This window comes from Canis aureus, chromosome 9, assembly GCF_053574225.1.
Source record: "Canis aureus isolate CA01 chromosome 9, VMU_Caureus_v.1.0, whole genome shotgun sequence".
NCBI lineage: Eukaryota > Metazoa > Chordata > Mammalia > Carnivora > Canidae > Canis > Canis aureus.
The window spans coordinates 44,633,455-44,647,824 of NC_135619.1; the positions used below are offsets into that span (position 1 = coordinate 44,633,455).

General features: G+C 34.0%; 1 protein-coding gene across 8 annotated transcripts in view; it reads left to right on the top strand.

The window, feature by feature from the left end:
- Window positions 1–14,370, top strand: part of PALS1 (protein associated with LIN7 1, MAGUK p55 family member) — a 75,295-nt gene that overhangs the window by 28,255 nt on the left and 32,670 nt on the right. For all 8 annotated transcript variants that reach the window (XM_077909686.1, XM_077909685.1, XM_077909688.1 and 5 more), the window contains one exon: window positions 10,710–10,918. In XM_077909686.1, the coding sequence (XP_077765812.1) occupies window positions 10,710–10,918 (209 nt within the window). The remainder of the gene's footprint in view (window positions 1–10,709; window positions 10,919–14,370) is intronic.

Here is a 14,370-nt window from a genome sequence, read left to right on the forward strand (position 1 = left end):
GGGCATGGTCCTGGAGTCCCTATATTGAGTCCCACGTCTGGCTCCTTGCTGGGAGCCTGCTCCTACCTCTGCCTGTGTCTCTGCCTCTCTCTCTCTCTGTCTCTCTCTCTCTGTCATGAATAAATAAATAAAATCTTAAAAAAAAACTCTCATGGCGCTAGTTTTTTTTTTTTTTTTTCACAGAATAGAATTTGGAAATTTTGACCATGTTTTATGTATATGATGTCATATGAACAGCTCTAGTTCTTCTTTTTTTTAATCTTTTTTCCAAAGAGGTTTTTTTTTTTTTTTTTTTTTTTTTTTAGGGTTTTATTTATTTATTAGAGAGAATGAGAGAGCACAAGCAGGGGGAATGGCAGAAGGAGAGGAAAAACAGACTCCAGTTGAGCAGAGAGCCCAATATGGGCTCAATCCCAGGACCCTGGGATCATGACCTGAGCCAAAGGCATATGCTTAACCAGCAGAGGCCCCCCAAACAGTTTTGTTAGAGTAAAAATATTTAATTCCCATTTGCCTCTTACTGGCCCTCATCTCCCACCACTCCATTGTTTTTTATTAAAATATTCTTGTAAACATTCTCTCTGACTTGGAGAATGATTACATTGTAATATATCCAGCCCAAGCCTGGATTGATTTTTCCTTTTATTTATTTATTTTTTTAAATTAAATTTCTTTAAAATGAGTGTATTTTCCCATTTGCTTTACTTAGATCAGGCTTAAATGCCCATCTAATAGATAATATTCATGTAATCTCAGTAAGTAAATAAATACAGCTTAAGCCAGATTCACTTTAGTGAAACATATATATATATATATATATATATATTTTTTTTTTTTTTTTTTTTGCCTAAGTATGGAAGGTTGGAGACCATTTCTCTCAAATTTTTGCTCTTTCCTATTTCTGTTTATGTGTTGCTTGCCTAACTTTTCTACAAATGTAGGTTAAAGGACAGCTATATTTTCTTCCAGCTTGCAATCCACTGTGGTTTTCAAAAATACCCTTGTGCAATCCTTGAATTTAAGGGTGTTTTACATATTTTGTTTTAAAGTAATTCAAAATATAGTACCAGGAGCACCCCCGTGGCACAGTTGGTTACGGGTCCAACTCTCAGTTTTGGCTCGGGTTGTAATCCCAGAGTCTTGAGATAGAGCCCTGCATCCAACTCCACACTTAGCACAGAGTCTGCTTGAGATTCTCTCTCCCTTTTACTCTGCCCCTCCCACTTGCGTGCTCTTTCTCTCTCTCAAATAAATCTTAAAAAAAAAAATATAACGTATCTAATTCAATTTTTGAATAGGAGAATATTTAGTATTTTGAGAAACAAGTAATGATTTAATGTTGATAGACTCAACCTCAAATATGTTTAATTATAGGAAACATGAAAAGTTAGCGTAAGTCATAAAGTTGTTATTGCCAGTCAAAGCTTCATTTTTGGATACACTGAGTTTTAAGTTTTCATTTTAAAATGAAGTGTAATAGCTTTGTACCAAACATTTTTTTTTCCTGCACATAATTTGCTAACACATCAAATTACAACAGAAGTACTCCCTTAAAGTTGTGTCTCCCTGCCAGTATTTTGATTAATAAAATCATGCCAGAGGCAACTTCTCAGCCTTTTTCACAGCCAGAAACAGCCACCTTATTTTAAATGAGGGAAGGATGCAACAACTAATTTATTTCTTTGAGAGGGAGCCATCAGTTTCCAATGATACATCATCATTTATCTGTGAGTAGAGAAAATCTATTTTAAGAATTGAAAATATGATGGGAAGGTTGGATATTTTGAGTAGTGGTTTTTAATAAAGGGTTTATAAATTACGCACTATTTAATAATAGAAGTTCAGGGATGGAATGATAGAAAATATTCTGAAAGGAAGAACTGAACTTCCTTGTTTAAAGCAGTCAGAATCTTATGAAAAATTAGAAAATAGTGATGTGGGAATTTAATTTCAAATAAATAATAGTAGTATTATAAATTATAAGAATTTTGATATATTAGAGAAGCATTCCTTAAAATTGGCATGAGTTATTAAAACTTGCTTTGCTTCAAATAAAATCTCATTGTCTTGTTCTCTTTCATAAGCAAACCAAACTACTTTGTGAGGGAAATTCTGAGAAAATAAGGTAGCAGATAAAAGTACAGTGAAGGTAGAATGGAATCATGTTCAGATACCTCTAGATTACAGGTGCCACTGGTTTTTATTTTGTATTCATATAGAAGTAATTTTGGGCCAGACAAGTAAATATAGTAGAATATTCAAAGGGAATAAAGTAGGAAACACTGTCATCATATATGAAGAGACCTTAGGAAAGGCACACCCACCTACCCAGGGTGAGCTCTTTGTTCTGTGGATAATAAGGAGACGCTTGAAATTTGTGATTAGGGACTTTCTGATTCACACCAGCTGCTGTTAGTGTGAAGATAAAAGGTATGCCAAGGGGCATAAAACTAGGATGAATAAAATAATTCATTAGATTAGCATGTTTCAGCCTTGATTAATGTCTACATATTTTTGCTACGTCTCTGAATATTCAGCTATAAAGTCAGCAATGTTACAAAGTAAAATATATCTTCTACATTTCTGTTATTATTTGACTTCCAACTGACTGTGGGATATCCTGGAATTTTACTAGATTGTGATAAACTTTACCTTTGGCTCAGGTTGTGATCCCGGGGTCCTGGGATCAAGTCCCACATTGGGTTCCCCACAGGGAACCTGCTTCTCCCTCTGCCTGTGTCTCTGCCTCTGTCATGAATAAATAAATTAAGTCTTTTTTAAAAGTTTTATTTTGATTTTGTCCGCTGCCAACCAAAATTCAAAGGTCTGAATTTTATGTTCTTAAATTTGGAAGAAAAAAAGAAAAAGTCTACCTCTGTTTAAGCAAAGATTTCCTGAATGAGTGTTCTCATTTTGATTCAGCAGATAGGTATACTGGAAACTGATATAATTTCCACATACTCAGAAATATTAATTAAGGTCCTTATCTGAACATTCAGTTTGTCCAGTTTAGGAGAAAAGAAGAAAAAGTCATAAAGTTGGTTGAAATCTAGAAATTTCTGAGGATAGATTAAAGAAATATGTATTATTTAAGCAATGAAATGGAAAATCTTTAATGCTAGAAAAATTTTAATGCTACATATCTCTTTATGTAGGGTAAATGATAGCACAAGTAAAATAAGCAAAGCTAATCCTGGGTAGATGATTATCACCATTACTTTGAAAGCTCTCCAGAGATGGAGATTCCTTAGCTTCCTTGAGTAATCTTATTGTTTACCCTTAAAGCCAAAAAAATTCTCCCATATGGCTGTCTAGTGTCTTGGGTATTTGAAGATAGAATTTCAGATAGAGCAACTCTTGGTTATTGCTTTCTGTTGCCTAATTTAAATCTTCATTCTTTTACATTTTAGGCTACCAGGAGGGGGCCAAGGGGAAAGAAGAGGGTTCAAAGGGTAGATTTGTGGATTTATGTGTATTTGTATTTATTTGTATTTATCTGATTATAATTGTATTCTAATGCCAAATGTAAGTAATTTTTCTTTTAGATAATGTGTCCTCTTAACCATAAATAATATATGTTATAAGAAACGTTAGGGAAAATGATGGGAACTTAAAACAATTTCTACTGAATATCAAGCAAGAAAAATAGATCCAACTGCGACAAAAAAAAAAAAAACTGGATATAAAGACTTTCTTGTAGGAAAGCTATAGCAGACTGGAATTTATCAGATTTGCTATGTTTGCCTTTGCCTTCTCTACAGTGTCCCTTTTCTGCCCTCCCTTTGTCCTGCCTTATTGTGTTTACATCTCTGCTGCAGTACTCTCTTTGTCCACTCCCCTCTCTGCACTGTGTTCATGTTTTCTTTCTAGTCCTGTGATTCTCCATATATCTATTTTTCTGTCCATGTGGTTCTTTCTCCTTGTGTTTTCTGTTGTGTCTTTTTATGAGAGGGGAAGGGAATTTCTATTCTCTGAATTCTATCCTCTCTTTATTGTGTATCTTCATTGATAACTACAGAAGAGGGTTCATATTTGACAGGACTGATTTAGTTGCATCTGATTGGATTTTTAAAATTCCTTCTGGAATTGTACAGAAGAACTTAAGTAGCTTTAAGTTACACAAAATTAATTGTTCTTGGATAAGAAGTATTTGTTAAAGTGTTTTAAAGATGTACAGTACAGGGGTGCCTGGGTGGCTCAGTCGGTTAAAGATCTGACTTCGACTCAGGTCATGATCTCAGGGTTCTGGGATTGAGCCCTGCATCAGGCTCCCCACTCCATGGAGAAGCTGCTTGCTCCTCTCCCTCTGCCCCTCCCCCATTGGTGCTCTCTGTCTCTCAAATAAATAAATAAAATCTTTAAAAAATTTAAAAAGAGGGTAGCCCGGGTGGCTCAGTGGTTCAGTGCCACCTTCAGTCCAGGGCGTGATCTTGGAGACCCAGGATCGAGTCCCATGTCAGGCTCCCTGCATGGAGCCTGCTTCTCCTTCTACCTGTTTCTACCTCTGTGTGTGTGTGTGTGTGTGTGTGTGTGTGTGTGTGTGTGTCTCATGAATAAATAAATAAAATCCTTAAAAAAAATTAAAAAGATGTATAATAAGTGATCAAAGGGTTTTTTAACTTACAACTAAATATTCTGACCTTTGAAATTAAGAATTTTTATATGAAACTAAAATGTGAGTGAGAATGCGTGTCACAGTGAGAGTCGCTAAGCTGATGTTACCCACAATAATTTTTAATTAGACATCAATCTTAATATCAAAGAAAACACCCTTTGTCAAAATTACATTGAGAATTTTCTAGTAAAGAACTGAGTAAACACTGAATTAATTTCATTTATTATGATCAGAATCTTAAGACTAATGCTGTAGGTGTCTATTGCTTTCTATGTGATTTTAAAACTTACTGGACAGAGGCAGCATCATTTTTAATGTCTTTTAAGTTGATAAGCCTATTAAAAAACACTAATTTCATCATAGGGTTTGTATCAGTATTTTGTATTCTCTTTTAAATACTCATTTGTTTCAACTGCATATAGTTTAGTCCATGTCTTCTAGACAGTCTACATATATTTAATGAAGTTGTAAAAATTCACTGAATATCTGCTAATTTAATCTTTTCTAATTCACTAAACATTCTTAATGGAAACATGTAGATGTGAAGGATGAGAGTATTTTGAGAAGCTTTCCTGCATGATATTATGAAAGTAGCATTTGGAGGGTGAATAAAACACATGCATTATATGTATGAAGGTGCAAACAGTTAACTAGAGAAAATTCCTTTTAAGGATACATGGTAAGAATGTATAAGCTCCTCTAAATACTGGCCTGTGTATATTACATGCTGCTGTATTAGGCAGAAAGACTTCTCAGGGACAGCTTTTCCAGAACAAATAAACAGCATAATCAAGCCCTAGAATAAGAAAGAAAAGAAAAGAAAGAAAATTTTATCTTTTTTTATTCCCGTGGTTGGCAGAAAAGCACTGTCTTAGAAGTTTGAAGAAATGAATTCTTCATCTGGGTGCTGTTTTTTGCGTATGGCTTTATTTTCTTGAGATTTGATCTGAGTTATGGGTTTCTCTAGTTTGGAGGGTTTGGGGTTTTATTTATTTATATTTATTTATTTATTCATGAGACACACACACACACACACACACACACAGAGAGAGGCAGAGACACAGGCAGAGGGAGAAGCAGGCTCCTTGCAGGGAGCCCAACACTGGACTCTATCTCAGGTCTCCAGAATCACGCGCTGGGCTGAAGGCGGCGCTAAACCGCTGAGCCACCAGGGCTGCCCTGGGGTTGTTTTTTAAATTGGGAAATGTTTCTTAGGGTTTTTAGGAGGAGTCAATAAAATCCTGTATATATGCACATAATAGGATATTCCGTATCTTTCTATTCAGTGATGGGAATGACTAATATATAATTTGTGCCAAATACATACTTGTAGTTTTTCAAAAATAGTTGACAATGTTTAATTTTTTTTTTAAATTTTTTTTTTCATTTATTTATGATAGTCACACACAGAGAGAGAGAGAGAGGCAGAGACACAGGCAGAGGGAGAAGCAGGCTCCATGCACCGGGAGCCTGATGTGGGATTCGATCCCGGGTCTCCAGGATCGTGCCCTGGGCCAAAGGCAGGCGCCAAACCGCTGCGCCACCCAGGGATCCCGACAATGTTTAATTTTAAAAGCTGAGCTTAATTTAAGTCATCTCAATTCAGTCTGACAATATGGATTAATGTAGTAAGATAATTTCATTGAAAACAGTTTTTACTAACTAAACAAAAACGTGACTAGAATTTCAAAGAGGTGAGTGAAGTAAAGAATGATAATGAACAAGTTTAAGTTGGTCTCGATGCTAACCTAACAATCTTGAACCTTAAGCCCAGTTAAATGTTTTTCTCTTTCTAGCATTGACGAGGTTCTTAGGTTCTCCCACAACCCATTATTTTTGTAGGAGGTACTAGGTCATTAGCCTCTTTGGGACTCTGTTGTATTATTATACTTTACATTTTTCCTATTCCTGTAGATCTGAATGAAAAACATTTCCAGTTTGTCCAGAAAGCTTTTTTTTTCCTCTTGGATTTTAAACTGTCCTAGATGGTCTTTGTGATTTTAGAACTCAATATGTACAAATTGGCCAGATTTCATCTCTCTCTGGAATCTGCATTCCTTACGCTATCCATTTTGGATTAAGCACAAAATTTCCTATCTGAGAAGTATCTCAGCTATGAACTGATCTCCTGAAATAAGATCATTGATTTCAACTTGTCTCACTAAGCCATTCCTAGTTTGAGATACTCTACCTTACTTTCCCTAATTCTTCTCTATGACATAGGACTACATTATCTTAATTTATACTTACAATATTCTAAATATGAGAAGTATTGCTGTGCTTACCACAAAAGCAGAAAGAGGGCAACAAAAATTATTTACCAACAAGGAAATAGAGTAACTAAAAAACAGACACAAAACTCAGTATAGCAGTCAAGGTTATTTAGTATAGAAAGAAATAGGTTTGACTACCTTAGTCTCAAGTATATCATGTCTTAAAATATTGTAGTGACTGTGTTAATAAAGCCTTTAAGTCAGTGGTTCTTAACCAGAAGGGTACATTATCATAAACTTAAAATCAATGTATATGTATTTATGTTTATATTTAATGACATAAGTAAGACAACACAGGAGATTCTGATTGTTTGAGGTAGAACTCAGCTCATACCTTTGCAAGTTCCCTTAGTAGTACTCATAGGGCAGCCCCGGTGGCTCAGCGGTTTAGCGCCGCCTTCAGCCAAGGGCGTGATCCTGGAGACCAAGGATCAAGTCCCACGTCAGGCTCCCTACATGGAGCCTGCTTCTCCCTCTGCCTGTGTCTCTGCCTCTCTCTCTCTCTCTGTCTCTGTCTCTGTCTCATGAATAAATGAATAAAATCTTTTTAAAAAAAGTAATTCTCATAAATATCTTCGATTAAAAATCATTGTTCTGATAAAGCAAGAAAAGGTAATTACATTCAGTATGTTTTGCATAAAACTTCAGAGGTATTTATATAATCAATACTAGTCATTAAGGAAAAAAAGAAAACTAATAGAAAAACAGGCAAAGATAAGTAGAAAATAAATGAAAGGAGAAATACAAATGACTGTTAACTTTGTGGAAATAGATTCAACCTCACTACTAGGCAAAGAAATATATTTTTTCCTAACCAGATCACCAACAATGGAAAAATTAATAATCCTTATTTCGGCCTGTTTGTAGAAATAGGCACTCACGTTAATTACTGGTAGGAGTATATTTGTCAATATATATATCAAAGTTTTAAATGTTTTTATTATCTAATCAGTAGTTTTAGGTATTTATTCCAAAGTAAAAAATCAGATTGCAAAGCAACATTTACAATGTGACCTATATGGTTAAATCAGCATTTTTTTTTAAAGTGTGAAAGGCCTGTATAGTATACCAAATTAATACTAGTAATTATAGCTGGAAGGTAACAACAATTTTTTTTTTTTTTTTAATGTCAGTATTGCAGCATCCTTATGGGTGGCTTTGGTATACCAGAGAGATATCCTTAGGGTTGAAGAGACATTAGAGAAATGTGTATCTTTTGGGCTGACGAAAATTGCTTACTGATTTCAGTCAGTAGTAAGATCTGAAGCCCTTGATTTTTCTAATTGCCCTGATACCCCAGTCTGAACTCTTTTAAATAATTACTAAAATTTTAAACAGTAATCTCATTATCCACCCAGTGAAGTCAAAGATAGTCCTAAGATTGTAGACAAAATACTTTGTTACTTTTATAATTCTTTTTCCTTTTAAGATATTTAAATGTTTTCCTGTTTTGCTCTAAAGATACTTTAAGCCTATTGAATTCTTTACACTCAGTAATTCTGTGGTAACCTCTTTGAATTTGATGGAATCTGACATTCCATATTCTCCCTGCCCCCAGCTCTACTAAAGTATATTTGACAAGTAAAATTGTATATATCTAAAGTTTTAATAGCTCTGCGTCACAGTTTCTTAGGTCATTCAATTGACAGTTTTGACTTTCCAGTTTTTGCTCCTAGTTAATATTCATTTTAAATTACTGAAGAGCAGTATATTTGTGTATTTTATACGGAGTAAATCTGTTTTGATTTGTGAGGAGGAGATAAAAAACCTCAAGGATCTACTGAAGAACTATTCGAGTCTATGAAAGAATTTAACTGCTGTAAAGTAGTAGGTTATAAGATACATGTATAAGAATCAGCTTTTCTGCAGACCGTATATGAAGAAAACTAACAAAAGGACTTAAGCTGAGAGGTTTTTTTTTCCATGTGATTTGTATAAGAAGTGGTATCCACTATAAGTTTTTCCCAAACTTAAAAAAAAAAAAAAGTTTTTCCCAAACTTGTACAGGTTTAATTTTAGTCAGTATCTCAATAGACTTATTTTTGGAGGAATGGGAGAGAGTGGGTAGTACCTTGAAAAAATTCTAACTCATTTAGAATGGTCAAGATGTTTTTGAAAAAGTAATGAACAAGTACTTGTCATATCAATATGAGGAAAGACTGTAATGCTACTATATAATAAGACATTGTGGTTCTGATAGGCCACTGGACTAGAAAAAGATAATGTTCTATGTAAGGATTTGGTAGTAGCATAAATCAGTGTAACAGTAAGGATTATTTAATAAATGGTGTTAGAATAATTGTTGACCACTTGGAAGAAAAGAAGTGAAGTTAAAATTTCCCCCCAAATCTATATCAAAGTAAATTTTAGGTGAATTAAAGTTATTTATGAAGTAGAAGCTGTAAGAAACCAAAAGAAATGTAGGTAAATATATAATGACCTAGCAGAAGGAGTTTATAAGCATGGAAATCACATAGAGAAAAGTAGATAATTCTTAACATAGAATTGAAAACTTCTATAATAAAAGCTGTGATAAACACAGTTAACAGACAAATGAAGAAATTGACACTGTTTCCAACAAATGTAACAAAGTGTACACACACGCACACATCTAGTCGTTGAGGGGCAAGGAAGAGACAACCTGTGACTTTAAACCATTTTGGGATATAACCTTTTCCCAGAAAAATGCATATGCCTCGTATGCACATCAACAGGCATGTACACACAAATCCACATGCCCACAACTTTCAGTATAATTTTAGGAGACTCACGTGTTCACAAGAGTTTTATAGACCACAAAGAAGTGCCTGGTAAATATGACTAAACCTCACCCTTGCCATTAAGTAAATTGATTTTATAAAACTGTAATGTTGAATATTGGTGAAACTATTGATGTAAATTAAATTAGTAAAACTTCCCTGAAAAGCTGTTTGGTTTTTTCAGTGTCAGAGTTTTACTTAAAAATTCTATTTCTAAGAGTTATTTTAAGAAAACATCACTTTCTGACAAATTTTTATTCAGCAATGATCATTATGTATTGAAATGCTTATTACGTATAATAGCAAAAAATTGGAGGGAAGCAACCTCAACTTCAACTTCAATGGTAATTTAAATTATGGTTTAGCCAAGTAACAGTATCATAGAGCTCAACCTCAATGCTCAACTTTAATGGTAATTTAAATTATGGTTTAGCTAAGTAACAGTATCATAGAGCCATTATATATAATGTTTTTAAAAGACTATTTGGAAAAAAATAAAATAATAAAATAAAAGACTATTTGGTGATGTGGGAAAATAATTAAAATGTACTGTTAAATGAAAACAAATGCTCTAAGATATTAAAAAAGTTATGTCTAGGTGATGGGACTATTTAAATTTATTCATTTTTTGTGTAAATGTATTCATTTATTTTTATAGTGAGTATGTGTTTTATACTTTTTTTAAAGATTTTATTTACTTATTCATGAGAGACAGAGAGAGAGGCAGAGACACAGTCAGAGGGAGATGCAGGCTCCATTTAGGGAGCCTAATGTGGGACTCGATCCCGGGACTCCAGGATTACACCCCGGGCCGAAGGCAGGCACTAAACTGCTAATCCACCTGGGGATCCCTGTGTTTTATACTTCAAATGCTTGAAAAGAATGTTACTCTATTTTATTGTATATTTTTTAGAATTTTACTTGAAAATGGGTAAAATGATAGTGATTTAACTCTCAAATATATTGGAAAACTTGTTATTGGTGTAAGAAAGTTTATCTTAAAACATATGTTGAATTACAACAAACAATTAATTTTTGGATACCTTTTCCTTCTCCTACTAGAAGTGGAAGACTTGTTTTCTTCACTTAAACATATCCAACATACTTTGGTAGATTCTCAGAGCCAGGAGGATATCTCACTGCTTTTACAACTTGTACAAAATAAAGATTTCCAGAATGCATTTAAGATACACAATGCTGTCACAGTACATATGAACAAGGCCAGTCCTCCTTTTCCTCTTATCTCCAATGCACAAGATCTTGCACAAGAGGTATGTATTCTAAACATCTGCTTGATGTATATAAGCTAATTGGTAGTGCTAGTAAGGCAGTATTGTTGGAAAATGCCGATGTGAATATAAGGTTTGTTACTATTGATCACACGTTAATAATTTATTGTGTTAGGAAAAATTTGCTGCGTGCATTTTATCCTGAAAAATATATACTCCAGAATCAGCTGTTTCATGAAAAGAATTATTTATTTTATATATAAAATTATATACTTGCACAGTGAGAGAAACATTTGTCTAACTTACTAAAGGGAAGATTTTTAGTGCTTTTATAAATGTATAGTTTTATTTTAAGCATTATATGTTATAAACTGAAATGGGTACAGATGAGATAAAATTGTATCTGATAATCAGGTATCATAAATATATATCTTCTTTAATATACAGTGAGTTTGTCTCATTAACATGCCAACTTTGAAGTTCTGGTTTCTGCTGCTTGTTGATGTTGATACTCACTGTCTAATTTTAAAAGTACCATAGCAAAGAGACTCTGTGAACATTTGCTTTTACATCCTTACAATATCTTCAATAATACTCAAGAATTATGTTGTTTTGGTGGTGGGTATGGTATATGACTGATAGTCTCCTTGACTGAGACTGGTCTTTTTTTTTTTTTTTTAATTTTTATTTATTTATGATAGTCACACAGAGAGAGAGAGAGAGGCAGAGACACAGGCAGAGGGAGAAGCAGGCTCCATGCACCGGTAGCCCGACGTGGGATTCGATCCTGGGTCTCCAGGATCGCGCCCTGGGCCAAAGGCAGGCGCTAAACCGCTGCGCCACCCAGGGATCCCAGGACTGGTCTTAAATGAGTACAAAGTGATGGACCTAGTCAGGGCCATAGTGTGTGTGGTTGTGCTGCTGTGTGAGTTAACTTCCCCTGTAGCTGTGTCTACACAAGTATGTAGCAGCCCTAACTTACAATGCATAACACTTAAGGAAAGTATATATTCAGACCTCATCATAGCAAAGTGTTTGATGACAAAATTTTAAAAGTTGAAATGCTGGAAAAATGTTAGTAATCACCTAATTCAAGTCTTCTGTTTTATATTTCTGAATATTGATAGTGAGGTCAGGTGAGGTTTTGTGAATAGCTTATAGGACTAATTAGGCTGCTCATCTGCCCAGTGCCTGCTGTTTTGCTTTTTAGTATTCAAAATTCCAGCTTTTTAAATATGGAGTATTTAAAAGAAGAAATCACCTCATGCTTCAATTGTATCATTTTTAAATGAAAATTTAAGTTAAAAACCCCAAGGAATTTAGCCAAAGATGTCTTAAAACATTAATTAGGAAGTGTTCTTTGTTTTCATAGCTTTTTAAAATAGTACTTTTATAGTTTTTTTGTTAAACAATTAGGTATTATATAATAGATAATAAAGCCTATGAAAACTTCATATATTGAGATCCAGATTACATCTTTGACAATCTAGGGTATTTATTAATAACCACAAATCAAATTTTTTTGTCATTAAAGTGCTTTTGTCAAGAAAAGTTTGAACCACCTGGGTTTCATTTAATGAACTTTTGCTTATCCAGAAAAAATGCAAGCCAGCAGACTAGGAAATATATTTTATTTTATTATTTGATTTTTGAGATATTGAGAGATATATACATGTGCATATAAAAACTGGAATCCCAAAGAACTCTCACATATTAATAAGAAAAAGACAATTCAGGTTTTTTTTAGAATAGACAAAGAACTTGAAGAGACACTCACAAAAAGAAAATCCAAATGGCCAATAAGTTTGGCAAAATATTCAGATCATTAGCTAACAGAAATGTTATTTATTTGTTTATTTATTTTAAGATTTTATTTATTTATTCATGAGAGACACAAGAGAGGGGCAGAGACATAGGCCGAGGGAGAAGCAGGCTCCTTGCAGGGAGCCTGTCGTGGGACTTGATCCCGGGTCTCTAAGATCACACCCTGGGCTGAAGGCTGCCCGAGAAATGCAAATTAAAACAAAATGGCATACCACTACATAGGCAACAGAATGACTAAAATTAAGAAAAAAAAAAAAAGACAATATAAAATGTTGGTGAACTTATGGAGCAATTGAAACTCACATACATAACTGGTGGAGTATAAATTGGTACTACCACTTTGGGAAATGTTTGGCAAACTAAAGCTTGATGTACCTATTTAGATGACCTAGCAGTTCCACTTCTGGGTGTATGCCTGAGAGAAATGAAAACATATCCATACAAGGGTGTAAGTACAAATACTGTTTATAGCATTTAGATAATAACTGGACTCAACACAGGTGTCCAGTGACCAGTGAAAGTTGAGTTAGCCTACCACTGAGGAAGTACCATGAATAAACAATTATGGTGTGATGAGAAGTACTCTGATGGCAGTATGAGTAAGATACCAAAAGCACAACTTAGATGTGCCTGATTCAAGGGGAGGTGATAGGAGAAAGGAAGAAATAGAAGAAAATTTAATTTGCTGAGCCTTGAGGGATGATTGGGATTTTGCCAGGAAGTCCAAGAAAGAGGAAAAGCCATTCCACTGGGAAAGAGTACAGACTATAGTGACTTAAGGAAGTCTGGCATATTTCTTCAACAATGAGTAAAGGGTAGGATATAATCTTAAAAGTTAGAGTCCAGATTCCAAAGGCCAGATAAGCCATATTAGTAAGTTTAAATTTAACTTACGATGGATTTGTTGGTAAATATTTTAAAATAATTAACTCACCTGAATAGATGAAAGGAGAAAACCATATGATCAACTTGATGCAGAAAAGATAACCTGAAAAAAATTTAATACCTTTCCCTTGATGAAAATTCTTAGAAAACCTGGCACATTTTGTTAACTTAATAAAAAAAAATATCAAATATCAATAAGGAGCATCCTGTGTAATGGTGAAATACCCAACACATTGCTTTTTAAGCCTGGAATAGGACAATCTGTAGACTCTCACCTCTAGTATTCAGTATTTTTCTGGAGGTACTAGCTAGTGAAATGAAATAGGAAGAAGTGATGAAATATAAAATTGTGAGAGAACAGCAAAACTATGAAATTATTTCTAATTTGAATAGGTTGAATTACTCTGAGGAACAAAAACCTTGGTTTGTTATTCAACATGGTGCCTGTTGAAATATGGATATAATTTGTATACACACAAACATATCCAAACATGCATGTGAGAAATATTGGAAGAAATAAATCATTGAGAAGCCTATCTCTAGGTGGTGGGTAGATAGGTAATTTTCTTATTTTGATGTTTATGTGTTTCCCAAATTTAATATGAAAAAGTCACTGTAAAGAAAAGCTTAAAGTAAGATATTTATAAGTTGTATGAGGTCAAGAATGAAGGCATAAAGTATGGAGGCTGTTGTAATTGTAAGATTTTAATAGCAATTGAACATGAAGTGAGGAAATATTTAAATAGAAAATTAATAGGACATATTGCCCCTAAATGGAGAACAGA